General features: G+C 48.1%; 11 protein-coding genes across 11 annotated transcripts; 4 read left to right on the forward strand and 7 right to left on the reverse strand.

Moving 5' to 3' along the window:
* Nucleotides 1-168: 168 nt before the first annotated feature.
* On the forward strand, nt 169-1,447 carry N7471_004174 (ankyrin repeat domain-containing protein; the record flags this gene model as incomplete). The annotated part of the gene is made up of 2 exons (XM_057276893.1): nt 169-286; nt 336-1,447. 2 exons carry the CDS (start codon nt 169-171, stop codon nt 1,445-1,447), a joined length of 1,230 nt encoding a protein of 409 aa, XP_057136503.1.
* Nucleotides 1,448-1,530: 83 nt separating this feature from the next.
* Nucleotides 1,531-3,327, reverse strand: N7471_004175 (uncharacterized protein; the record flags this gene model as incomplete). Its single annotated transcript, XM_057276894.1, has 4 exons — nt 1,531-1,910; nt 1,966-2,252; nt 2,312-2,421; nt 2,485-3,327. 4 exons carry the CDS (start codon nt 3,325-3,327, stop codon nt 1,531-1,533), a joined length of 1,620 nt encoding a protein of 539 aa, XP_057136504.1.
* Nucleotides 3,328-4,285: 958 nt separating this feature from the next.
* N7471_004176 (Cytochrome P450 E-class group I) lies at nt 4,286-5,973 on the reverse strand (the record flags this gene model as incomplete). The annotated part of the gene is made up of 4 exons (XM_057276895.1): nt 4,286-4,603; nt 4,680-4,968; nt 5,023-5,543; nt 5,593-5,973. The coding sequence occupies 4 exons, from the start codon at nt 5,971-5,973 to the stop codon at nt 4,286-4,288; spliced, it is 1,509 nt and encodes a 502-aa protein (XP_057136505.1).
* A 419-nt stretch (nt 5,974-6,392) lies between these two features.
* On the forward strand, nt 6,393-7,411 carry N7471_004177 (alpha/beta hydrolase; the record flags this gene model as incomplete). The annotated part of the gene is made up of 2 exons (XM_057276896.1): nt 6,393-6,512; nt 6,578-7,411. 2 exons carry the CDS (start codon nt 6,393-6,395, stop codon nt 7,409-7,411), a joined length of 954 nt encoding a protein of 317 aa, XP_057136506.1.
* Nucleotides 7,412-7,633: 222 nt separating this feature from the next.
* N7471_004178 (uncharacterized protein) lies at nt 7,634-10,765 on the reverse strand (the record flags this gene model as incomplete). Its single annotated transcript, XM_057276897.1, has 4 exons — nt 10,388-10,765; nt 10,247-10,330; nt 8,753-10,183; nt 7,634-8,700 (listed from the first exon to the last, which is right to left on the reverse strand). The coding sequence occupies exons 1-4, from the start codon at nt 10,431-10,433 to the stop codon at nt 7,634-7,636; spliced, it is 2,628 nt and encodes an 875-aa protein (XP_057136507.1). The 5' UTR covers nt 10,434-10,765.
* Nucleotides 10,766-11,230: 465 nt separating this feature from the next.
* Nucleotides 11,231-12,280, reverse strand: N7471_004179 (uncharacterized protein; the record flags this gene model as incomplete). Its single annotated transcript, XM_057276898.1, has 1 exon — nt 11,231-12,280. The coding sequence occupies one exon, from the start codon at nt 12,278-12,280 to the stop codon at nt 11,231-11,233; it is 1,050 nt and encodes a 349-aa protein (XP_057136508.1).
* A 1,038-nt stretch (nt 12,281-13,318) lies between these two features.
* Nucleotides 13,319-16,489, reverse strand: N7471_004180 (uncharacterized protein; the record flags this gene model as incomplete). Its single annotated transcript, XM_057276899.1, has 4 exons — nt 13,319-14,118; nt 14,169-14,310; nt 14,728-14,968; nt 15,555-16,489. The coding sequence occupies 4 exons, from the start codon at nt 16,487-16,489 to the stop codon at nt 13,319-13,321; spliced, it is 2,118 nt and encodes a 705-aa protein (XP_057136509.1).
* Nucleotides 16,490-17,507: 1,018 nt separating this feature from the next.
* On the reverse strand, nt 17,508-18,188 carry N7471_004181 (uncharacterized protein; the record flags this gene model as incomplete). The annotated part of the gene is made up of 1 exon (XM_057276900.1): nt 17,508-18,188. The coding sequence occupies one exon, from the start codon at nt 18,186-18,188 to the stop codon at nt 17,508-17,510; it is 681 nt and encodes a 226-aa protein (XP_057136510.1).
* A 1,461-nt stretch (nt 18,189-19,649) lies between these two features.
* Nucleotides 19,650-21,512, forward strand: N7471_004182 (uncharacterized protein; the record flags this gene model as incomplete). The annotated part of the gene is made up of 7 exons (XM_057276901.1): nt 19,650-19,799; nt 19,858-19,886; nt 19,939-20,117; nt 20,172-20,581; nt 20,634-20,948; nt 21,000-21,134; nt 21,189-21,512. The coding sequence occupies 7 exons, from the start codon at nt 19,650-19,652 to the stop codon at nt 21,510-21,512; spliced, it is 1,542 nt and encodes a 513-aa protein (XP_057136511.1).
* Nucleotides 21,513-21,874: 362 nt separating this feature from the next.
* On the reverse strand, nt 21,875-23,929 carry N7471_004183 (putative MFS transporter; the record flags this gene model as incomplete). The annotated part of the gene is made up of 7 exons (XM_057276902.1): nt 21,875-21,945; nt 22,003-22,170; nt 22,220-22,628; nt 22,677-23,144; nt 23,208-23,597; nt 23,674-23,810; nt 23,884-23,929. The coding sequence occupies 7 exons, from the start codon at nt 23,927-23,929 to the stop codon at nt 21,875-21,877; spliced, it is 1,689 nt and encodes a 562-aa protein (XP_057136512.1).
* A 1,467-nt stretch (nt 23,930-25,396) lies between these two features.
* On the forward strand, nt 25,397-26,035 carry N7471_004184 (nuclear transcription factor Y subunit beta; the record flags this gene model as incomplete). The annotated part of the gene is made up of 1 exon (XM_057276903.1): nt 25,397-26,035. One exon carries the CDS (start codon nt 25,397-25,399, stop codon nt 26,033-26,035), a length of 639 nt encoding a protein of 212 aa, XP_057136513.1.
* Between the last annotated feature and the right edge of the window lie 172 nt (nt 26,036-26,207).

Here is a 26,207-nt window from a genome sequence, read left to right on the forward strand (position 1 = left end):
CGAGAACGCCCTGGCCGAAAATCTTGTGCATGAACGGAGTACCCTGGGTCATATCTCCGTTGCCGCATTTGTATATGAGTGTTGGCTTAACGCTGGAAAGTTTGCTCCTTAGCACTTCGCTGTCAGTAACTGCTTCTCTCTTTAACCACCATCTCAAGACAAAACAAAATGTCACTTCTTTCACTTCCAAATGAACTTTTGATTGCTATTCTAGCAGAACTCGAAGTCCAAGATATCATCTCAGTCCTCGAAACCCACCCCGATCTATATCAGATTTCATTCCAGTGTTCTCCGCAATCGTCATTTGAATTTAAGACCGTACTGCACCTCTGGAGATATCTTCAGAGTTCGATTGTTACTGAAAGCTGGTGCGAACGCCGATGATTGGTCAAACTGGTTCGGATCAGCTCTTTCCGACGCCATAGCAAATGGCCATGAAGAGATCGTGAAGTTACTTCTTGAACACGGGGCCCGAATGGACAAGAAGGTGCATTGGAAATTCATTCCCCTCCAACTTGCCGCAAAGAAGGGGTACTTTACTATCGTCAAACTAATGCATGATTACGGCGTTGATCTCAACATCACAAATATTTGTGGATACACTACTCTTAGTACAACCATAAGATCTAAGGGTCAATACTCCTACCATAAAGGAGGGCCGTGGAGGAGACGTGGTCTATGTCTACATAGGAACCGCCAAACGCCATTCAGCTACTACGATACTCTGAAGCTACTTCTTGAATCCGGGGCCGATGTCAACATTGCCGATCAATGTTCCCGATATACAGCACTACATACGGCCATGATCAGTTATCCTCACTTGCAGCAGGATACTATAGGTTTGCTTATTGAACATCGAGCCAATGTGAATGCTCGCAATCATGAGAGTACGACTCCGTTACATTTGATTAATCCCATCAAGCCGGGATACGACCCTCGATGCACCGAGATAGCCAACCTCCTCCTTGATCATGGTGCGGATGTCAATGTACAGGATGTGAATGGGAGAACACCATTACACATTGCAGCATCTGGTGAGACGCAAGGAGACACTCTCACTGGGGTTTATCTCGCCCACGAAGCCAATGTCAACGCAGCTGATAATTATGGAATTACACCGCTCCACCTAGCGGTCTCGAAAGAAGGTTCATTAGCCAATATTCCAGTCATAGAGCTGTTGTTGAAATCCGGTGCTGATGTGAATGCAAGAACAACCAAGGGTAACACGCCTCTGCATTTGGCAGTTTATTATGACGCAGCAAACGAAGTGATGGAATTGCTTTTTGACTACGGGGCCGATTGGAACATTTCAAATGGGCAGTTAAAGCCTGATACACCGTTGAAAATGATGGCAGACCACATTGGTGATACCCTGACGCCATATTATTCAATTCTTACCTTGTCTCTAGCTTTAGCTACCAAAATTTGTAGTAACCTGGGCTTTTGAAATTTCAAGCAGTTCCCTAAAGATCCTCGAGTTTCTCATTTCTATCATCAAGGATACGTACCAAGAACAACTAGCCTGACTATTTACCTATTCAAGCTCAAGTTTTCCACAGCCAGCATCAAATCCCCAATAGGGCCCATGCCGGCTTGATCAAAAGTAGCAAATTCGCCGCGAGAGGAGCGATCAGACAATCCCTCGATAAGTTCCGACCATTCTGTTGGTGAGAAATATGATAATTTGAGAGAGATACGTGCCAGGACAGCAAACTCATCAGCGTACTGCATAAACCCATATTCCTGGTCGGCTGGACGACTTGTATTCCTCGATGCCCGCGTATACAGTGGTTGCTGCTGATTTGATTTCCAAGCGACCTCCCACCGGTCGAGTGCCTTGCCTAGCGGGTTATCGGAAAGTGGAAGCGTGTACAACGAGGATTTCTGATGAAATATAAGACCATGGATCGCTGTATCCCGAGAGTTAATTGAACGATCTGCGAATAGTATCAAGGGAAAGCTCACCTGTAGCGACCGTGAAAAGATTCAGCTTGCTAGCACCGCTCAAAAAGTCCGTGCTTTGGTTCGGGCTAGCATTGCACAACCTGCGAACAGAATCAACAAGAGATATATGCTTCTCCGGTAGTCCTGGGTTTGCCTGGACAGCATATAGGAAGTCGGCTGCAGAAGATGCTTGAAACCATGGCTCTGGAGATGTCAAATCAATCTGCATCTCTTGGAGAACCATTCGTGGGAATGAATTGTGGAAAATCACAAAAGCGGAGTCAAGAAGAAATACATAGTTGCACATTCTGTGTTGGGATTAATATACGACTGGCAAGCCTGATAAGCTTGATTTCATTGAACGCACCTATTGACTTCTTCTCTTTCAATCCATGCTTGCCATTCGGAATCGTCAAATTCCGAGGTAATGGGTCGATGGCTGTGTCTAGCCCTTGACAATCCCATTGCCCGCGTTGCCTGTAAATACTAATTAGAGACCAGTCTTGAGGAATGGTAGGTGATTTGATAGACTGTACGTACTGACACAAATTTTGTGAATTGATCACGCTGAATGCGGACCTTTGATTCATTGCTCCCTTCCCACTTTTGCATAATACAAATCAAATATGTTGCCTGCAAAGTGCTGATTTGGGTTAGATGGCTTTGATCCGTACCTTCAACCCGGGTTGCTGTGGCCGAGAACATAGGCTGTGAGAACACAATCCCTTCTGCAATATCTAGGAGTAGCCTTGCAATGTAGCGATCAGCCCTATATGGGGATATACAGCCTCCCATGAGTACCATGTGTGTAAGAAGGAGAGGCGAGCAGGAGTCAATTTTGAATGTTGGCCTGTGGAAGATTAGACAGTGGGGATACCAGCGATCCCAAAATATGTCAAGAAAATGGAGGATATTCTCTGGCGAGAAGAATGAAATAACATCGGCCATAGTTACACTCCCTTCTGTTTTCTCATCGCAGAAAGGGAGAAGCATGTCCCAAATGTGACTGGATTGAAGCCTCAGGGCATCATTGGCGAGGTCTTCTCTTGTGGAACTGTTATATCTGGTAAATGGTCCCCTATCCCCATCTGGCCATAAATAGTCCTCACCCAGAAGGCATGGATCTAGGTTCGTTTGAGATGTGCCATCTTCAGAGACACTCTGGTCGTATAGTTCATCTGCCGTGAACAAGCGATTGCAGTTATACGCTTCATTGACTCCAGCTGCACGAGTAAACTTCAAGAGAAAGTCAAACCGGCATCGATCAGCGATGCCAATAGTATTTCTCAACTGTTGGCCCTGGATACTTGGCTTTTGCTGGGATTCGGAAGCGCCAGGAACATCGTTCCCACCATTGTCACCATGAGAATCTACCGCGCTCATGGATATCTGTGAATATCTTTGCTTCTTCTGAATGTACGTGCATTCGGAGTCTTGAAGAGTACACTCAGCACAAGGGTTGCCTTGGTTACAGGCGCGTTTGCGCTCTGTGCAACGATCACACGCATGCTTTCTCTTTCCAGATCGAGTACGCCGGGGAACTTGGTTGCCAGATGCTAAACGGGCTGTGCAAGCCTTCCAGTGACGGCGAAGGGCATCACTGTCAAGGTGAGGTTTCGTCAAATGGCCGAGCTATCAACTGAAAGTTGGCCTGACTTTACCTGCGTGTGAATTCAGAACCACAGAACTCACAGAGATGTGGTTTCTTGTCAATATCTACCAAATAAGGATTTAGTTGTTGATAACAATAAAAGGGATACCCAAAGGGGTTTAGATCGTACGGGTTGATCTGTGTCTCTTGAGGTGTTGGATCTTTCCGAAGATTTGGGAGCAAACTGAGCACTTAAAAGGCATAGAGTTCATTTGGTCATTTGAAGAAGTTTGAGATTCCATTTCCAGGGAATTTCAATGACTTCTCGTGTTCAAAGTTAGTACACGTATCTCCCATGTTTCGGGGTGATGCAAGTGGAGAAAGAGGAAAGGCTGGGGGGTTGGTGATGATACGCATGTCACATGTTCGGTATTATTACTATGCCAAACAAACACATTTGTTTACAAGCCAGGAATTGCGCATAAACTTTTGATAAATGTGCACAATCCTGTATCGTTACAGTAACATACTATAGCCTCATGTCTAGTGCGTACATAGTAGAACCAGATTTACTTGATGGCCTTTTGTTACATAGTCTTCATCTCGTATTTTCGTTCTAGCTTCTTAGGTAGCGTCTGAAGTGCCAAGCTATCCGAGAGCTCTGACAGTAGACAATTTTGTTTTTCCCTGAAGTCTTTCATTCGCTTCATATTGTCCATAGATTTTCCAATCCCATACATGAGCCATGCCTCAGCGTTTCACGGAAACTTTACATCGAAAGGATCCCTCCATCTCCCCAATCCCCGAGCTGCGGACCCGGACATGGTCATCCCGAGAGATGGGATGAAACTCGAACTTACTGATCAAGGTAGTAAGCGTCTTCAATATATTGGTCATGGCGAGATTTCGACCGATGCACATGCGGTGTCCAATACTAAATGGGATGAGGAACCGACTCCGGTTGGGCTCGTCTTTTGCCAGCCATCTATCTGGACGAAATACCGCATGATCTTCGCCCCAGATCTCTGGATTGTGATGGAGGACATAATTCGAGATGCAGACATTGGTCTATTTCTCGTATTCAAGGGTCAGATTATGGACTGGAGACTATGACCGGTATAGTTAGAAGGATAGCGAAACTTACACCATATGGCACGTCAAATTCGCCAATTCTCGCACCGCCTGGTGACCCGACACTTCGCCATAGCGGCATGGTAAACACTGGGTTCAGGCGAAAGTTCTCCCTCACGCATGCCATGGTGTATGGCAAAGAAGCCTCCAGTCCCCTGATGGGATAAGAAATGTCTCCATCTTCTAGTGGCTGAAGAATACGGGCTACCTCAGTGGCGACGGCAGCATATACCTCTGGGTTATGAATGAGGTGCCAAAAGAGGAGTGTCAGTGTACCAGAGGTCGAATGAGAGCCTGCTACCCTGGTACAAATAAGTACACAATCGAAAATTTTTAAGTCCTAGGTATATACTCACAGCATAGCAAACGCCTCTGAATTAATTTCTTGCTCAGTGAGACTGGCGCCGGTTTCAACGTCTTTCGCAGTCACAAGGCTTTGGAGTAGATCCCGACGGTCGGATGCATTGTTGATTTTGTTGCTAACGCACTCGGAGCACGTTGCCTTGAGGTTATTTCTGCTCTTCCCCAGTTTTCGCATCCACGGAACAGGCGACCATCGAGCTAAAAGTTTTGACAGTGCTTGGAGGGGAAGTTCACCAATTACGCATGATAGGAGGATGTGGTCGTTTATTGCGTGTATTTCATTTGCTTCTCCTCTGAGTTGGGCATTGAAAGGCCGGCTGAATGCGACTTCGCCTAGGATATCAAGAACAAAGCACGAGATGGTAGACTTCAGGTCAAAGACCTCTTCGGTTTTTGCCAACTCGTTGAGTTTGCTGAGCAAGATCTCTATCTGGCTATTGATGAGGGGCTCGAAGTTTTCGACTGATGTTTGTGAGAATCCGTGGGCTAGTTGTCGTCGACGAAGGGAATGGATCTGTTCTTGTTCAGCAAATTGTCTGATAAGTAGAGAGGTGACCTCTGACATCTTCATCCCTGCCCCCAAAGAGATTGGGGTTAAATGCAGTGAAGGCATCATAAAACTCTGTCTTTCCCATCTTCCTGCCCCCTTTGTAGATCGGGGCGATAGCTTCACCGTCCCAAAAATGGAGATGGTTAGGACCGATTCGGACGACGGGCCCATACTGCTGGTGTAGCTCGACTAGCTTCTCGTGGAGAACTAGCTTGTAAACATAATATGCCCTCCAGAGACTCGTCAAAGAAGCTATCTTTGGCCCTGGGTATTGCGAAAGGGGGTGGAAATATAACATGTACGATATACATCCTGTAAGCGCGAGACCGGTTACCAGACTGGTTGTTTGGACCGGCCCCAGCACCTCGAATGCTACCAGTGAGACGTCGAGCATTTTGGAGAAGTATTAAAGGCAATGAATCAAATAACCCGAGAAGCCATGCGCTACGTGTAGAATATATATGTGAAATAGACAAATACAAATATACAATATAACTGCCGTGACTGCCATCCCCGGTGGTTCCCCACACTTTGAAGCCGCGGGATTTCCCACAGCCATTACACGTTGTACATATTGTACATATTGTACAGACTATTTACGCTCTGCACAAGATCCTATACAGCTATAACGGGCCAATTGAGGTTAGCCTATTAAATATATAAACTCTTCCGTCTGTTCCCTCCAACTACCAAATCCGCTATATAGTGTGGGGAAATCCCGCGGGCCCCCGGGGTATCTCCTGCCTATGAGCGAGCAGTTAAATAAAAAGGCCATCCTCCATTCCAATAAAACATAAAATCCCACACACAATCATGTCAGTCACATATGTTTTCAAAGTCGTAGACGGCCTCTCACTAGAGATCGATGTCCTCACACCTCCAACCAAAGAAGAAAACAGCCCCGCCCTCCTGCATTTCCACGGAGGCTTCCTAGTGAGTCCAAAACACAAAATACCACCATCTAAACCAAAACACCCTATCTCACTCCCATATCACAGGTAATAGGCGAAAAAACCACCTTCCCACCACACTGGCTAATAAACGCCTGCCAAAAACGACGCTGGACATACGCAACAGCCTCCTACCGTCTCCTCCCAGAATCCTCAGGCTTCGAAATCCTACAAGACGCAACAGACGCCGTAAACTGGGTCTATGCGAACATCAGCAAGCGGGTGATAATCGCCGGCTCCAGCGCAGGCGGGTATCTCGCCCTCGCTGCTGCCGCGCACCCGGCTACACCGAGGCCGCTCGCTGTGCTCTCCATTTACGGGATGCTGGATCCAGCCAGTGAGCGGTATATCCACCCGGGACGGCCGCTTCGTGGTCCTGTTGATAATGAAGCGCAAGCTTTGGAGGAGATTGAGGATGCAATGCGGAATGATGCTATTGGTGGGTATCCGTTCCCGCTGAGCCCGCCTGCTGATCGTCGCTTTGGGTGGATTGGGGCTTTGCATCAGGCGGCACGGTATGCGGATGTGCTTGCAAGAAAGCCTGGATTGGCGGGGAGGATTGTTGGTGAGGGGGTTGGGGCGGTTTCGGTGGAGGACCGGGTGCTTTTCCCGGTTAGCTTTGGGTTGAAGGAGGGTTTTCCGCCTACGGTTCTTTTGCATGGGGGTGCGGATGAGTTGGTTGGGTTTGAGCAGAGTGTTGCTGTGGCTAGGACTTTAGAGGCGTTTGGAGTGGATGTTTCGCTGGAGTGTGCGGAGGGACAGGGGCATGGGTTTGAGGCGAAGGAGGTTATTGATTTGGATGGGGATGAGGAATTGGGAGACAAGGTTGTGGGTGATACGCTTAGGCGTGTTATTGCTCATCTTGAAAGACATGTTCAATGATGTTGCTAGGGTTTCATAAAGACATCGTTAATTAGATCGAGTATATACGAAGCACCGAAAATTACCAGCAAAGTAAACAACCCGACTCCAATAGCCTCCAGATTCACCGATTTCAAGTTCCAAAAACCACCAATAAATCACCCGTAAGATCCAAAAAATAATAAAATCGTACATCAAGTCAACGTTTCAAATAGACATACACATCAACATTCAATATGAGTATCACAGATTCTCGGAGAATCGCGATTCTCTTTTCCCGTTCACCGTCTCACCAATAGTAGGTGGCACAGGAAGACTCTGCCCAATAGTACTATCCTGCAGACTCTGGAGATCACCGCCGCCGATATCCTTGGACGAAGATTGAACCCCCGAGTCACGACGCGAGTCACCATCGTTCGACTCATCAGGGCTACGGGAGACGGCCCTGAGGAACGTCCTGCTCAGAGGGTTCCTCTTCTTGCCATTGCCATTTTGTTTAGTAGATTCTGGCAAAGAGTTGGCACTATTAATCTTGGTCACATCAAGTTCGTTGCTGTAGTAACTCGAAGATCTGTTGTGGGTTGTGGTAGCTTCACCCACGCTAATAGGGTGTGAGCCAAGTGCTGCGCCGCGGGGCTCGTCGCGGCCGGTTAGACTGACGCCGCCTTGAAAGGCAGGTTCGTTGTCTGTGGTGGATTCCGGGCCAGGCTGGTGGGGGTAGATGGGAACTGGGCCACTGGAGCGGCGAACGAGACGGTCGCGGAACCAGTTCTTGAGCTTGGTGTCGGCGCGCGGGCTTGTGACTGGTGGCGTGAAGTAGTGAACAATTGTTGGGCCTGAGGCGGCTGCATCTCGCTGCTCGATCTGGGGAGGCTCGGTCGGGCTTCGTGTCGGCCGCTGTGGGGTTGCTGCGGGCATCTTGTTTTCTTCAGGCTTTGTCTCGTTTTCTTCAGGTTTTGTCTCGTTTTCTTCAGGCTTTGAAGGTTCAGTCTCTGGGACCGAGGAGGCGGCTGCAACAACGGTTGCGGGACCGGCTACCTCTGTGGGAATAGAAGCTTCCTCTGGATTGGCGATCCTCGAAACGTTGTCTTCTGTCTCAATAGAAGGTTGCTCGGGGATGGCGTCCGTCGAGACATGGTTGTACGGGACTGTAGTCGGAGCCTGCTCTTCTACGCCTCCCTGGGTAACGGGCGAGACAGCTTGAGCCTGTTCGGTCTCGGATTCCTCAACCCGAGCTCGTTTGCCCTTCTTCCTCCACAAGAAGAATTTGGGAACCTTGCTCTCGAACTTGTGGTCGCGTTTGCTTGCACCTAATTCATTAGTCATAAGATATCTTGAAAGAGGGAAGACAGTGTAACTAACCTTTCACTTGCTTCTCTAACTGTTTCACCTCAGCTTCGCGCTGACGCTCCACAGCAGCATGTCTCTCCTCCTCCTCAGCGTCCAGACGGGCTTCGATATCATGGGCTCTCCGTAGCTCAGCATCCTCGGCAATCTCATCGAGAGCAGGCTGGAGGCGAGACCGAGCGACAGCGTCGATGTCGGCCATGTCCATAAACTTTTGGCCGCCGATGTTCACTCGATCTCCTTGAGTGGTAGCGCCTTCAAAATCCTCTGCCTCACGTCGCTGGCGTTGCTGGGCAATTTCATCCCACCCCCTCTGTACGGAAGGCGGAGCGCGACCGGTGTTGGCGTAAACTTGCGCCTCCATGTCCTGGAGGGTTTGGTCCACATTGCGGCGGGCAGCCTGCATAAGCAATTCACGATCCCTTGTCTTTCGCACATCTACCTCGTCCAACTTGGTCTGCAGGCTGGTCATCTGGCTCCGGATTTGCCGCGACTGCTCCGCGTCGATCTGGGAGGCATCCGCATCGCTCGAAGTTCTCTTGCGGCGGGTGGTCAAGCGCGACCGTTGCGGTTGAGGTGCGGTGCCATAATATCGCTGGTATTCTGCATGCTCATCATGCATAAGCGCCAGCTTCTCGGCGGCTCGCTTTTGTGCAGCTTCCTGTAGGGCGATCGCATGCCGGATGGCAATCCCATCCACGGTGGGTGCGGTCTTGCGGTAGCCCGGTTGAGTCACTCCTTTTTGGGCTGCTAGAACAGCGTGAGATTGGCCAGGTTGTTTCTCGGGACTCGTCACTTTGTACATGTCTTTTGCCATTGATATAGCAGCAGCGCGTTGCGAGTTATTGTAGTTTTGTTCCTCGATTTCGCTTTGGACAGGTGGCGATGAAGTGTACATCTTCGGGTTAGTGTTAGCGGCATACTGGATCCGGCTTGCTTTTAGAGCAGGGTCTAAGCGATCAAGCGGGCCCTCCTCTTCCACGCGAGCATGTCGCGATGCGCCGGCGGCTGAACGGCCATATGGTAATTCGGAGGTAACCCCTGGGTCACTGGGTGCCGAGTCGGCTCTCTTACGCGAGAGCGCGTAAGCGCCCGACGCGGCTTGGAGCGCCTTGTCCTTCGGGTTGCCACCGACGGCTGTATGGTGATAACGATCGGTTACTGAGCTGCCACGCCTGTGGTCAGCGGACGTAGGGGCCTGGCCCACCGAGGCTCTCTGTTCGCGAATAGCGAGCATTGCAGCTCCCAGTCCCTCTGCACTGTGCTGGGTGGTGGGTTGGGGTTGCTCGGGCGGAGCGTAGTCCTTCACGCATAATGCGGCCTTCTCAGCGGCAGGCTGTCTAGTCGGGGGCCGCCATACTTCGACTGGTTTGCGATTCGCGTGTGCGAGCGCCGAGGCAGCGGACGCGTGGCTGAGATTTGGAGTATCACCGGCCGCGCGGGGGTCTGGCGCAAGGCGCATTGTCAGCTTGGGTGTATTCGCCTATCGTATGGAGGGATGATACTCACTGAACTGCTGCGTGTTGTTTGCGGTTGGGGCGCGGAGAGATGCCCTATGTTCAGGGTGTGTCACATATAGGGCAGCTGTGGCGGCTATCTCACGTGAGGTTAGCGATCCGACCGCTGGAGATCATGAGACGATCATCTTACCATCATCTGCTAGCCGGGGCTGGCGAGTCATTTGCACAGTTGCCATTGTTCAGGAACTGCAACAAATTCAGATAAAACAGAAGTCTTGGAAAAAAAGAGGATTGGCAGAGAACAAAACTATACGTGGTGGGTATGGAATGGAAGTCCGGAAAGCTTCTTCCATCCCCGTGACGTCGATTGAGAAGCCATTGCATCATCGCTTTGGGGGATTTTGTAGATTTTGGGATTTTTTATGGGGAAGATCGATCTGTCCCGGAGCTACTCAGAGCTCCATGCGCGCTAGTGAAAGATTAAGTGGAGTGAAGATTCCGCATTTGAACAAGCGGAGGCCCATTTTTCGGTGGTGACGTGAGGACTCTAAGGACTTTCTGAATGAACCCTGATCTACATTGATCTACGTCGATATATACTCCGCCATATATGCCGATTCCACGTTGCAAGATCAAAATACTAGTGACGATAACACTCGGCTACACTAAGGTAGTGATCAGGTAGTGATGTACATCGTAGGGAGTTGGTCCTTGTGGCCTTATTAATAAGGCAACAATCGCCAAGGATTTCATTAACTAACTAGTTAACTACGTAGTTACATAGCATCTTATTGGAGTGGCCTAGATTAACGCAGAGACTTACAAGGTCATGAAGTCCCTATAAATAATACATATGTATCTACTATGTGGTATTCCGATGTATATATTGCACGTGTAGATCTACTTCTCGGGAATAGCCATGGAATCCAACGTATCATGACCCCGTGACCTTGCCCAAAGTCTTAAAGTAGCGATTTATTTCAATGTTCAGATACTTGACATAGCTTGATGGAACATTGCACGTAACAGTTGATCAGAGAAGAACAGGTCCCTCGCCTCGACCCGTGGGTGTCAATATCATGCCGAGACCAATTGCCCAGTCATCCCTTCCTGTCTCTTGTATGAGTTCCTCTGCCAAGTCCAGTCGCCGTGTATAAGGGGTCGGCTTGCCAACCACCCTGAGCTGACGCCCATACATTCGGAAACCATTTGATAATCCCGTACATAGTTCCAATAGCCCCGCTGATACAAGCAATAGACAAAGAAGATACAGACTACCCGTTGTGGACGAGTTTCCCGAGAGCACAGCGGACAGGTATACCACAAGAGTTGAGAAGGCGATGAGGAGTTCGTCAAGCAAAGTTTTGTCCCGGAGCCATTGCCCGGAAGTAACAGCCTTCAAATCATCGACTGTTCCCCGAAGACGAATCCATCGGTCTTGGGTGAGCAAAATAAGAAGATCACCATTCACCCCAGGCTCTACCTTGCCTTTCCAGCCAATGTGACTCCGTCTTTTGATAGACCAGATGTTGCAAATCCGAGCAGACATCCACATGGCAAGTGTCACCAGGGCCCACCAGTCTTCCAAAAATGCAAGGATGATAATAACAGCGATTGTCAAGACCTGACCAATTGAATAGAGGAAGAGTGGAACCTTCCCAGGGCTTTCGATAAAGTATCTCAACTTCTCCATGATGGTAGTAGGCGGCAAGTCCACGACTAGGTTGAGTAGATTGCCGGTTTTTCCGACACTTTGCAGAAAGTGCACTGTGGCTTCATTCTCAATCCGAAAAACGTATCCTGACGTCAAAGCTCCCATTGGGGGAAACTCTCCACCACTTAGACTAGGGGCCGAGGACTGTTTATGAATGCCTGGCGCCAGAAAAAGACTATCCATGAAAGATGAAGTACCAGTGATAGCAGTCCATTTAGCGATACTCTGGAGGTCCGCCAGAGCTACTAAACCGGCTGCGTCAAGCTTGAATTTGTCAAGCTTGAATTTGTCAAGCTGGAATTGGCCAAGCTGGAACTTGCCGAGGTCGAACTTGCCAAAAAGGTTGGATAGGGCTCGTCGCAAGTCCATTTTGTTGGGATCTGTGGCTGGGGGAGGAAAGTTGGGCAGGTAATGAGATGATATGGGCAGATAAATTCAAAAGCTCGTAACCAAGTCTATTTATGTGAAGTGAGCTGAGAGCGAGTCTGATGTTTTCATAGACAAAAATGGGCCAAATCTCCATACTGAAAGCAGGTTCCTGTCTATGTCGTCAGTCCAATAAGGAAGGGTTCTCGCCCTCTAACTTTCATTGTTGCTATTTTTACTACGATATTTCTTTTGTTAGTCAAAAGCCGCTCTCTTTATCCCGTTTCATATGTTATGTTGCTTACGGTGGCATGTGGACTCACCCATGGGCAGTTCAAAGATGCTATTCCTAGGATTTTGCCACCATGGGTATTTCATTGTTCTCTTTGTTTGTGCAAATTACGTTCTCTTGAACTGGAACTCATGCATTTACAGGATGGAATACTTGATACTCTATGAATCGATATGTTTTTTTGAACTCGGTCGAGTGTAGGTAGGCCTTACTCGTCATATATGAATTCACAGTAGTTTTTCGTGCTCAAGCGAGATGTCACCAAAAGCAGGCCTTTTTAACCACACAATGTATCGTAATCAGTTGCTTAAAATAAAATAAAATACTACGATGTAGCACAGACTGCTACTAGCAGTGATCTGCAAGATTTACATTGACAGGATTCCTACGGAGCGGATACATCAAGCAGTCACCGAGTCAGTTTTTCGAGATTTTATCATTATCCAATACGAACGCGATCATTTACTTCATTTGATAAATTCCACCTCCGGCGCCTAACTCCTACCTCGCCCCTAGAAACGATGCTAGATCTACACTTTCCAACCACCTTCGGCTATCAAAGCGTCACCCAGAATCTTGCTGACCCTCAAGAGATGCTGATCACTGAACCTGGGGGCCACGAGAGATATGCCGACAGGCATACCATTAGCACCGATGAATGCAGGTATGTTGACGACGGGCATATGAAATCCCTGTTGTGGAGTTAGTGAAAGATGAAACAAATACAAAGAAAAGAAAAGACTTGCCGTCTACAGAGTATTGAAAGTTGCAGTGCCCATATCGCCAAGCCCGAGGGGCGCTTCGTCCACGGCACTAGGCGCAAGGATGACTGAGTAGTTCCCAGCTAGATTGCTCACTGTCTCACGCATTCTAGCGTGGGCATCAAAGGCTTCCATCCTCTCCTTTTTGGTGTAGTTGCCGTTGTTTTCGACGAGGCCTCGAATTTCCGCGGCGAGATTTGCCTTGTCCCCCCGATACTCCCTGAAAAAAGACGCATGGGCTTCGCCGTTGAGGATCACTTTCTGCATTCGTCCCAGAGCAACACGATCGTTGACCTCAGGTGAGAAGGAGACTTCTGCAACCTGTGTGCCCCTGTTTTGGAGAATGGCGGCAGCCTTTTCCATGGCTGCTACAGGGCTAGGTCCGGCTTGAGGCCACATCGGAGTCTTCAACAAAGCAACGGATAGATCTTCCAGCGGGATATCTCTTGGGGGCCCGTCGTCTGTGAGGGCAAAAACATCGGCAAGTAGCTGTAGATCTTCAACACTACGAGCAAAGAACCCCAATGTGTCAAAGGTAGGTGCGAAGGTCTTTTGGCCTTCCAGTAAAATGGCATTGTAGATTGGCTTCATAGCGAACACTCCAGTGAATGATGCCGGGCGAATAACACTCCCACCAGTCTGTGATCCAAGGCTGAGCGGGATTTGGTAGTCGGCTACTGCCGCCGCAGACCCGCACGAAGAACCGCCTGGGGTGCGATTGGGATCATGAAGATTAGTGGTGCTTGGTCCCGAGTTGGTCACGGTGAACTCTGTCGTGGTGGTCTTGCCTGTGGAAGGGATTAGATTATAGAGTGAAAGAATACCAGAATTGACGAACCGAAGATGAGAGCCCCTGCAGCTCGTAGAATTGCAACGGCGGATGAATCAAAGCCTGACTGATGTCCTTCATAGATGGGAGATCCAAACTCTGTTGGCATATCTAGGCACGTATAAGCGGTGCTGGTGGTCACAAAAGCATGCTATACGATACCTTTAGTATTCATGATATCTTTGATGCCTATCGCTAGTCCATGCAGCGGCCCTCTCTGGCCTTGGGGAATCTGATCGATCACGAGCTTGACTGAGTAGGAAAAATGGGGCCAAGGGGGGGGGATGGGAAAGGGAAATGGAGGAGAAAGGAGAAAGGAGAAAGGAGAAAGGAGAAAGGAGAAAGGAGAAAGGAGAAAGGAGAAAGGAGAAAGGAGAAAGGAGAAAGGAGAAAGGAGAAAGGAGAAAGGAGAAAGGAGAAAGGAGAAAGGAGAAAGGAGAAAGAAGAAATGAGAAAAGAGGAAATAGAAAAGAGAAGAGTGAAAAGAGAAAGGAATTGATATGGATATCATTGCTCGTAATTCTTACTCCCTGGTCATAGCTGGTCTTTCCTGATGCAATATTGCTACCAATATGCAAATGGCATGACCGGATCCGCCGACGACTTTGGTTTCGATGTTACTTGCCTGGCTCGCCAACTCAACATTGTCACCAATCTGGCCCACGGAATCATCCTTCACTTGAACTTCTCCGACACGGATAGTGCGTTGCTGGAGTTCAATTTGGAGCATATGCTTTAGAACCTCGTCGTCGTCCATAACCTTCCTCAAGAGCTCAAAGCTGCCGGAGCTCATAAGCTGGACCTCCTTTCTACCCAGTTGTCCCTGTTTGTGGGCTCTGGAGGGAAATGACTCCACCAAATTGACAAGATCGGAAATCGTCTCAACCAAATTCTCATAGTTTACTCTCTTGTAAAGAGCCCAAGCAACCCTGTCCAACCTTGGAAGGTTCAAAATGAGGGTGAAATACTGAATTTTTGCCCAGCAATATTACCCATTGGGAATAAGTCCCAGATGTGGCATACTTCGTCGCCCTTAACCTACCTAGCTCTGGATCTCAAGTAAGGATTTCTCAAAGGCACAAATAATTCACAAGTAAAAAGTAGGAGGATCACAGCATACTGTACTCCCATAGCTTAGTATCCCAGCTTGCAAGCTCCTATTTTAGAGATCAATGCAGGATAAACGAACAGTATTGAAGTTGAATGCTTGTCTATATTTTACAAAAGTTCCCCTGCATACTTCCCCCTAAGTCCTCTATACCGAGATGTGTGGCTAGGACTTGCCGGACTTTGTCCCAAATGCCATTCCGCGCCCTTATAACAGCATGCTGGCGCTCCGTTGCAAGATTATATATGTATTTTTGTGCCACATTATCTGAAATGAAGTGCAAATACCCGAATCGAATATTGTTGTCTTGGCAGGCTTCTGCCAGGTAACCGACCTCGCAGTCCACCCAATCTGCATCTTGCTTGTTGTTGGCCAACCAATCCTCAGTTTCGACCAAGGGGCTTGGCACCGTAACCTGAATCCCCTGGCAAAGGTGTGCGATTTCCATTGTCGATAGTATCGGATTGAGAGGGCTTTCCCAGGAAAGAAGTTTGCCATCCATGCGACTCAATTCACCAGTCACTAGCACCTGATTTGGCACATCTTGGGTTCGCAATGAGCCTGCCTTGCCCACGTAAAGAACACTGGATATGTTGTTCTGGGTTCGCATTGTGCGAACGGCATTTCCGATGATATCGCCCCAAAGGCTCATCATGCTTCCCACGAAGGCAACAACACTTCCATCAGCCAAGTGAAAGCGTTTCCATGCGAATAACTGATCCGGGATGTCTGTCCCTGTTTCCCAGATATAATCCTCATTGGTGGCCAGATGATCCACATACCCGAGGATGACGGTGTGGACAGGGCCCATGAATCGCAGATTTGACTGCAAGAGAATATTCATACAAGCTTCTGAAGAAGGTAGAAGATATTCTACCACTGAGGCAGGTGCCTTGATCGAGTTCAAGTTAAGGTGGTATGCGATGAGGAGGGCGTAATGTTGCACGTAGTCTCGTCCAGGGAAACACCTGATCTCCAGGGTCAAATCGTTGACGATAACCGCTATTGGTCGATGCCAATTAAATCGTTTTTCTCGTTTCTCAGTGGGTGAAATATGTACATTGGGAGCACTTCGAGCATAGTGGCCACAGACCAGAATGCGCGGCCAGACGCGGCTCGTTATCAGCGGATGGATCTTTCCGTCGATGTATGCCTTGAGAGTTTCGTGCATCAAATGTTTGTCAACCTGGAGAGAGTCATGGTCAATTCTTACTACGGTCATGCTGTTCCACTGGTAAGCATTAATTCCGACCCGCGTAGATACATTTGATGGTTCGGGTCACATACGGTTCGGGTCAGGGACAGGTGATGTCAGTCGGATTAACTATTTGCCGGTCAAAGAACTAATTATGACCCTAGCGATTTATTATTCAGTCTTGGTTAGATATAGATCATTTATATTGGTTTAAGATTTCATGATGGGTTCTAATGTAGTCTTTTTTTCTTCGAAAACTGACATTTATGTTGTACAGTACGTCCCGAAACTGGTGTCACCACCTACTTCGGTACTGACCTATTCGGCGCACTACCTGGCATCGTTCCTCGATTCCTCAAAAGGACTTAGCCCGTATAAGGCCTATAAGGCAACGGTACAGTTGAGAGTACAGATCGTTGACGTTGGAAGCTGTGGAGCATCAGGCAAGTATAACCCAGATACCTTCTAACTTAACTGTGACCAGTTAGCTACGCGTAACTAGAGATTCCACACCCAGCGTAAAGTTATGGTGAAAAGTTGTCCCTTATTTTAAGGGAAGATCTGACTTACCATGTATATGGACCTTAATGGGGGTTGTGACTTGTGAGGCAAAAAATTAGCTTAGATTTGGGGGCATCTACCCACGTGCTCGTACGGTACCAGGGGATTTGTTGAGACTTTTTAACGTCCATCGGGGGACTTTTTGTCACAATGTGCATCTGGGTGGTTAGAGTTGGGTCATGTGATCCTACTGAACCTTACCCCCATGCCGTTCCTCGATCCTGCTGTAGCTCTCCGAGCTACGTCTTGTCTATAATCCTGAGATAGCCTGACTGTAGTAATACGATCTGTCGGTTCCCAACACGTATCTGTACCGCATCCTGATACTTTTCGAGAAATCTTCTTGGGTATTAAGTGCAATATTACAGAAAGAACAGGGCTCACGGAAAGCACTGGTAGGTGAAATATATAAAATTGACAAGCATACTCTGCTCTAAGCAAAGCAGCCTCACTCCCAGCTATATCGTGACGTCCTCATATACCCTTAACCCTTACTCCTTCTGACCTGACTCTCAATAATTGCAAATGTGGTCAAACAAACCATCATCTCCCACTTCTTAGTCTCTTCGTCACGAGCTGCATTGTGATCTTGTCCGCTCTTTGCCGTATATGCGATGAACAAGCTGCCGGCCTTCATCTTCCAAGAGTTGCTTCCTACCCACTTTGCCAGGAGCTGTCCATCCTCCTCATCAACACCTCCAGCGCGGAGTTCCATGCTCTTCAGCCTCCCTAGTGCACGATATGATTTCCGGTATGTGTATGTCATCCTTTGCGCCCCGGCTCCAAAATCGAAATAGTATATCTTGTGACTATACTTCTCGGGCCGTTCCAATCTTTCCCATATCATCTGCTTGCCCTCTATCTCTCCGGCTGGATCGCCAAGCCCGATAGTGAAGCCGCGACGGTGCATTTTCACAACCCCGAGGACGTCTCCGTCCTTAGAGTCTCCTTGGTGAAGTAGGAGGTCAAATTTGTGCTTAGAGAGCGTCTCGTGGGTCTCAATGTAGTACATAGAGTCGGCCTGAGGACCGGGCCTTGTGATGCGGTACGTCTGAAGCTTCCCTTCTGACACGAGCTCGTAGGAAAGCCCTTGGCCAAGATTCGTGGCAGCCGTAATATCCGGCGCGAGGGTGTCAGATTCCATCAGTGATGTAGTTGTTGACATTGAAAGAGGGGTAATTGGGAGAACACAGAGGTAGGACTGCTGTTTCTGCGATTGCAGTGGACAGAACGCATGGAGAGAATGAAGCAGCAGAGGCTGCGCGGTCACTCCATTATATCATGACTAGATGGATCATTACGTGGTCGTCAACGGCGCGGCTTCAGAAAAGTTATGCGCTAAACCACACATGGTCAAAATCCGCGAACGCTGATCTCGTGTTTAGATCCAGGGAATCTACATGATTGGCTATACGTGACGGCATCGATCCATGGATCTTCTAGGTCAAAACCTAACAATAACCCCTGACAGCCTTAACTAATTCCAAGGTTAGTCCGGTAATTAGTCATATTTATGTTGTACACACCCTCTCAGACTAGCAGCTCCACTAGATTACTTAGTCTTACCAATGATAGTATCTTTTTATTAACACAGTCCCTATGTGTGGGGCCGATAGGAAATCGCTATCTCTACGCGAATAATGCAGCGTATGGCTGATGACTGAGTTGATTCGTTGAAGAAGTAAGATACTAGTGAGTGATGGCTCGAACAAAGGTGCGGGCGCTGAGTCAAACAGAGCTCAGATTGAAAAGGACTGGTAAGGACTGATAGCTACGTATCAACGTAGCGCGTGGAACGGGCCTAGCCCGTTACACCCTTGGTCTCTTGCTCCAGTCTGATATAAAATCTACACATAAGAGTGGCTCAATTTGCGAAGCGACATCACGGGATTGATTTACGGTCGCGACCTATAATAATGATAGTACGTACTCCGGAAAGATTCCAATATGTACTAGTGTGTCTTGGCAATTAGGATTCGAGAAATAGTCGAAGAGTGCAGGTGGTGACACCAGTTACGGGACGTACTGTATGGAGCAAGATGAAGTGTTCCACCCGACAAATATAAGCACATCCCGACATGAGGGGGAAATATGTTGACAGAGAGGTAAGGCCTTCGCAAAACACGCTAAAAGAAACTAGTCTCGCTAATGAAAGCGCTGCAGCAACCCATAAGTGGCTGCCACGGGCCTGAGTAAACAATCACATTGACTCTACTTTGTGTACGATTTTTTAAACCTAGGTGGATGGAAAGTGTCCAATACATGTATAATCTCAGTAAAAATGTTCCATTGACTTGAAAAAACTCATATAATGCTTTATTTATAGAAAATTGGAGAAAAACTCGATTCTCATTCTCAGCCCCAGCCACGCGCTTTACTCCTGGGGGCTAAAAAGCAAAACAAGCACTAAAAAGTGCCGCTCAGTCCCACGGCCAACCAGGTCGAAGATTGCCTCATGCAAGATGTACCTCGTGTTGCCATTAAGGCAAAGACCACCTGGTGCCGCGCTCCCCCTGAGCACAAAATGCGAGGCTGATCTGGTTGCGCCTGGGGGAACTTGTTTTCCTCTCATCTCCTATTTCCTTGCACAGATTTCAGCAACAATCCCTTGTGCAGTCCCTCGATAATGGCAGCGAATGCTCCAGTAAACATCAACTACTGGCGGTGGACGTTGCCTTCAGGTACCGCATCACCGGCTCCTCAACCATCGATGCCGGGAGATGAGAATCTGCCGGAGCTCCAGGATTTGGACCAGACTGAATTGCTGGCAGAGGATGTTAGTCAACTGAATAAAAGCCTTTTGTCCCCACAGCATGCTGATACATTTAATCTAGTTCTATAGAAAGCCGGGGATTCATGTCATGTGAACGAAATCACTCGCCAAAATATTCGAAACTTGCTAATGTTAATATCAGCATCATGCCTAAAGTGGAAGAAGGAATCTTAAAAGCTGAGGGAAGTGAAGAATTGTGCAGACAATTATTAAAGAAATTCTTTCTTCCAGAATTCTTCTTTCGAAGACTAGGCTGGAATGCAAATGGAATGTTTGGCAGCACTGAAAATCTGTCACAAACTGATGAAGAAACAAGCTATGGTATGAGACCACAACATAATTTCCGGACATTCATTAATCAGAAGTATCATGAAGGAACATTCTCGCGTTTTCTTTCCAAGAAAGTGAGGGAGAAAGACCCTGCAAGGCCACCCACGCCAAAAAGCGAGCACGACGAAGATCTAGTCCCAACCCTTACCCCAAACTATGAGGGTGATTGGCATTATATGGCCTTTTGTACCTTGTGGCGGTCTTCGGCTCTTAATTCAGAGACAGATAACGGCCAAGCCAAACCGGAGGAATCTGCTGACGAAACCAATATTCTTCTATGTTTCGATCTTGACGACGATATTGTCCTTCGGCTAAGACGCCTACTGCATAACACAGACCTCAGGAATTGGAAGGAAGAGCCATTCCTGATGCTAGAGTTTGCACTTAGTATCGTGGTGGACCAGTGCGAGGAAGATTTGTGGAGTTTCCGGAAGCCAGTGCGGGTTATAGAGCAGGTATTTGCCTTACCATCGTTACAAAATACAGTATATATCTAACAATTTATAGACGCGTGGCAAGGAGCTACCCCAAGAAACCGACTCTTCTGACAACGACAAGACATTCGAGAACCTCGTCGAACGATACAGCCGGCTTCACGAATTATCACGCCATGTGATTCATATCTCCGAGACAATGAATGCGGCCTCTGGCAACCTTAAGGCAATTGTACGAGACCATGATCTATGGATCCAGTCGAAGACTCGTTCCTCCGCAGCAACAAAGCGACTATCGAAAGCGCTTCTGCTTCGTGAAAACATGATCTCCAATTTGAATTTTCGGGCCAAGGCATTTGTGAGTCGGATGGATAACGAGATCAAGTGTGTGAGTACTATCTACAAAAGAGTGTATTGGGATGTCAACTAAATATGTCAGGCCTCCAACTTTGTTGCCGTCGCGGACAGCAATATCTCCAAAGGTATTCTGAAGCAAACTCGGAATGAAGGAAAACAATTGTACGACACTGTGTCTGCTCTAACATTGCTATTTTTGCCGAGTACTTTTATCTCGGTGAGCTTTCGAATCCAACCTGCACTTTTGAACAAAACTGACAATCTTTTGCAGGGATTCTTCGGAATGAATTTCTTCACTCTCCAAACCAACGAGACAACGCAAAAGTTACAGTGGGAGACCCATCCGAAGATCTGGATGTTCTTCGTTTGCGCAATTCCAATCACCATACTGGGCTTCTTCATTCCCGTGCTAGAATTCAGCTTCCTTGATTTGATCCAGGACATGCAAGAATTCATGCGTGTCATTTTCGGTCAAGCAGAAAAGTCAGACGTCGAGAATCCCAGCCCTAGGATCTCGACCGCTTCAGATAAGCCAAGAAGGTCTTACAGGAGTTTTGGATTCTCCAGGCGTGCTACATTCGGCCCTACACCCTAGGGCTTGGGCACCTAGCTGCATCCCTTTTCGCGAAAGCGCTCAACCAACTTGATATCTCTCGTTGAATGCGAAAAACATTCAATGAATATATATTCCACCATACCACATACTAAGTAAAGAGCAATCTTATAGTAGTTTCAATAATCACTGTTATTGTAAAAGTGCTCATTTTCATCAGCTAACTGATCGTCATCTACCGAGCCCAGGCGAATATGTAAATGTTGTGATTCAGCTGATTTTGGTATCGAATTGTGTAAAAAGATGTAAAGTCTCATAGCAAATGCTTGCTCTATCCTCATGCCATGTAAGATCATAAATATCCAGCCCTTGAACTGCTCAAGAATTCCAACGGTATCAGCATCTTACCGGAGATGAAGCATGTCAAGGATGTCATGACGCGCAAAGAAAGACCTGTTCCATTTCCCAAAGACATCTATACCGGGGAAAGCGTTAGCCAGGTGAACAATGCCACACACACAGCAAAACTTACACATGGGAATACTCAACAAGCAGATGCCTACTTGGATGCTACCGATGACAATCATGGTATGCTTGATTCCCCCGTGGGCAAACCATTTATAGGCGAAAAAGGTCAGGACAAAACTGAACATATTTTTGAAAACCAACATGCAGGTAAATGCCTCAATGGCCATCTCGCCTAGTATTGTCAGCAATCAGTTCCACATAAGGCCAGGTAGTCTACATACGATGGGCATCGACGATATAGAGTGAAGCGGCAACGGCCCCCATCACCATGCCGACGATCAAGAATGCAAAGAATACGTCTGGTAGCAGCCAGCCATAGTGCATCACATCATTTGCAGTCCATCCGAATCCATAGATTCCGATGCCGCAGAAAATAAGCTGGGGGATCACCAAAAGGATCCGGAACTCAGGCTCGTATTTGCCGTGGTTGAGCCGAATCATCAACTTGTTAATGGAATCGGAAAGCAGACCAGACAAAATGAGGCCCACAACTGAACCGATGAAGGCGCCGGTGTAAAGATATCCGGTCTTGTCTTCCTCGAACCACATTGGAGGTCCGAGAAATACAATTGCTAGAACCACACCGACAAATACCGCCCATCCGATGACGACACCCTGGATCAGACAAGCCTGTAATTGAATCAGTGTGTGAAACTAAATGCGAAGTGGGTTGCTTACCCAGAAGATGCCCGGATGGAAGAACAATGGAAATGGACGAAAGAGCAACTTGAAGAAGCTCTCATCTGTTTTTCGTCCATTGAAAAGCCTGAGCGATTGAGCGAAGGAATCTTTCTCGGGAACTGTTATCGCGGCTTCAGTCTTCGAACTTCCGTTCATGCTGTTGGAGACTGGTTTAAGCTCCTTAGTATCGTCATTGGAAGCCCCACTGAGCGAGACATGAGACTCCATGGACTCGCCGTGCCCGCCGCTTCGCTTGAAGTCGGTGTTCAAATAATCAGAGCGCCGGAAAGCAGTTTCAGGCACGAAAAAGAACATCAGTGGCAATGAAGCACCGAGGAAAATTGCCACAAAATAGAAAGACCACTGCCAACCCATGGACTTGGTGATCTTGCCCACCACAACGGGAGTCAGGAAGGCCGCACCAAACAGTGCAACATTGGATACAGCCATTCGCTTTCCTCGTTCCTATATTATCTCCATCAGTCTCCTCATATTTCAAATCTACAGGGAAAATAAGGCCCAACTCACATGAACGAAATAAAGATCTCCAACACAGGCATTGACCAACGCCTCAAACGGCGCCAATGCAACACCCTGGAATATCCGTGCCCATATGAGACTGTTATTGTTCTTGCCACTAACCCCAGCCCAAATACAGCTGATAATCATCAAGACATGCCCGATCAAGAAGAGATGACGTTTACCCCAGACTCGAGCCGTTGGCACAATGAGAATGCCCGCCACGCCGACACCACACAGGTGATATCCAGTCAACAGCGCGGCTGCTGTGAACGTGATTTCCTCGTAATCTGCGATGGTGACCGTATTTGCGGCTAGGATGGAGCTTAGGGTTGTGCAGAGGATCGTTACGAAGGAGAGGATGGCAAGGATCATATCGCGGCGCCATAATGGCCAGTTCTAATGGGACCGTTTGGGTCAGCGCTTGTGTGCCTGTGGAACGAAGTCTCGGGGTACGGTGCTCTCTGGAACATACTAATGGGTCGTTTGGGTCATCGCTCGGTTGCGGGACGAGGATAATCGGCTGGTTGCTCGACCAGTCGCATTTGAGGCCTGAGGCGCCTGGGGTCTGGTCGCTCGCATCGGTGTTTTGTTCGTAGATATCGGAGGTGCCTGGAGTTTGAGGTCTTGATGAGCCACGCTGGTTTCGATTGCGCCTGGGCGGGCAAGGCTAGGGGAATCTTACCTGGGACATGCGCGAGCTTCGTATCTTCCAGTACTCCAAGACCCATGATTGCAGGAAGCTAACGAGGCAGCGCTTGTAGCCCTGGAGGTAATGCAGCGGTTTAATAGAAAATAAAACAAAGTCAGGAGGGGTACGGATTATGCGAGCTCAAACTAACTCTCGACCCTCCAAAGAAGGAAGCTATGTAGAAAAGCTTCTCGGGGCCAATAGGGATAAATAGTTGACATGAATAAAAATGAAGAGCTTAACATTTAGGACTATATTATAGGACTAAATATAAGGACTAACCTTAAGAAAAGATAAGCAGCTCGGTCGATATGTACATTAAGGCCCGAGTGTGGGCGTAACCCGCCTGCAGCGTCATTGTTTTGAATGTGATTTGAGGCAAATTTCAAATCCTTGTCTATTATACAATATACTACATTCAAGCTCCATTTAAGACTGCGTTTAAACCAACCACAGATCCTTTATAATTTACATATGTATAGCATACAGGACGGTACGAGTTGAACGCGGGGAAAGCTGAGCTCGCCTACGTAGGCACGGACGAGTTGCCCAGGTTAGTCTGGATCGGCGCTTCCAAGCTGGGACCGAGGCATCACATTCGGGCTTGAGCGTTGATCCAATATTCGGCCGGGATGCAGGTGGATCTCTGTCAAGAACGAAACAGCTCGAAAGAATTGGTTTGGCTTTCGTAGTACACAGGCCCCAAACCCCCAAGTTTGGTGTTGAGATCAGGGACTGGCCCACTGTGGAGGGAACAAAACCACTAGTGCTGACCCGGGGGCTTGCAGATTTCCCATTTGAACCTTGCGATTGGTATAGAGTGTAAGTCGTACAACCCGAATGATCGTCATAGAATAGAAAAGAGAAAATGTGGAAGTGGATTATTGTAAGAAACAAGGCGATGGGAGAGGTCTGCACTTGGAATATAGTTGGGAAATAAATGCCACAGCCCGTATCCACAGCAATACGCCCAGACCTCCAGGTAATTTTGTGAAATACCAACATTGAATACATGCTGGTCTCAACATTGAAACCATTCAAATGGAAACATGTCGATTGGACCTACAGCAACGGCCCCTGGTCCAGGTCCCAATACCGTAGTCCCGCGTTTAAAGGAGGACCTTGCTTTTCGCTTTTCACCAACATGCATTAACACAGAAGATACAGAAGAAGATAAGGAACTTGACTGAGCTTTCCTGTCAACACGTGACTCTCATGTGTCATGTGATATGTCATGTGATGATCAGCGTCACATCATCAATGGTCTCCAGAGCTAGACTCCAAGTTGTGAGGCGCATTATTTCCACAGCAGCAGTTACGACGTGATCGCATTCCATATTGAAGTCGAATCATCGTCCTTGAAACACTATACCCCACATCATCGCCAAATCCCGACCACCGGGCCGACGCTTTCCCCACCCAAGACTACTGTGCAACGCGCACGCGAAGCACAAAGCATTTACGCAAAACCAAAGATCCACTACACCTATCCAGCCCAGTTTTAATCATGTCGTCGGTCTCTCCTTCGAAGGAACACGATCTTGACCCGGAGGCGCAATCAGGAGAAGAGCAAGACCACATAGACAAGGATCACCACGACGCACAGGGACACCAAGGCGAGTTTGAGGTGAAGGAGCAGGATCGATGGCTTCCGATTGCCAATGTGGCTCGTATCATGAAGCTTGCTCTTCCTGATAACGCGAAGATCGCAAAAGAAGCCAAGGAATGCATGCAGGAATGTGTGAGCGAGTACATCTCATTTATCACGAGTGAAGCCTCGGAGAAATGCCAGCAGGAGAAGCGCAAAACAGTCAACGGCGAAGACATCCTATTCGCCATGACCTCGCTTGGCTTCGAGAATTACGCTGAAGCACTCAAGATCTACCTATCCAAGTACCGTGAAACTCAGTCTGCCCGCGGCGACAATCAGAGACCCCCAAGCGCTGGCTATGGAGCTGGAGGACCTGTTGGTGGCCCAGCCGGAGGTGGTCCTGGACTGGCTCGTCCAACGGGCTTCCCCAATGCTGAAGGCACAAACCCTATGTCGAACCTCAACCTTGACCCGTCTGAGCAAGACGCCTCTGCCTACGGCTATCCACCCATAGTTGGCCAGCCGCACAACGGCGCAGGCGGCGAGTCATACTAGTGGATGATGTGAAGGGGTCGGCTGAGGGACGCTGCGGCCAGTTTCAATATTGGCTGCATGTCCTGGAGACCACCGACGATATTGATTTCAACGCAAGTCTAAGATGTTTCAGCTGGCGGCCCCGGACCTCAGCAATGTGATGAGATGGCAGAGTCTTGAGTTTGCATAAATC

The sequence above is a fragment of the Penicillium samsonianum genome (assembly GCF_028829775.1).
Source record: "Penicillium samsonianum strain IBT 33392 chromosome Unknown utg000003l_segment0_segment0, whole genome shotgun sequence".
Classification (NCBI taxonomy): domain Eukaryota; kingdom Fungi; phylum Ascomycota; class Eurotiomycetes; order Eurotiales; family Aspergillaceae; genus Penicillium; species Penicillium samsonianum.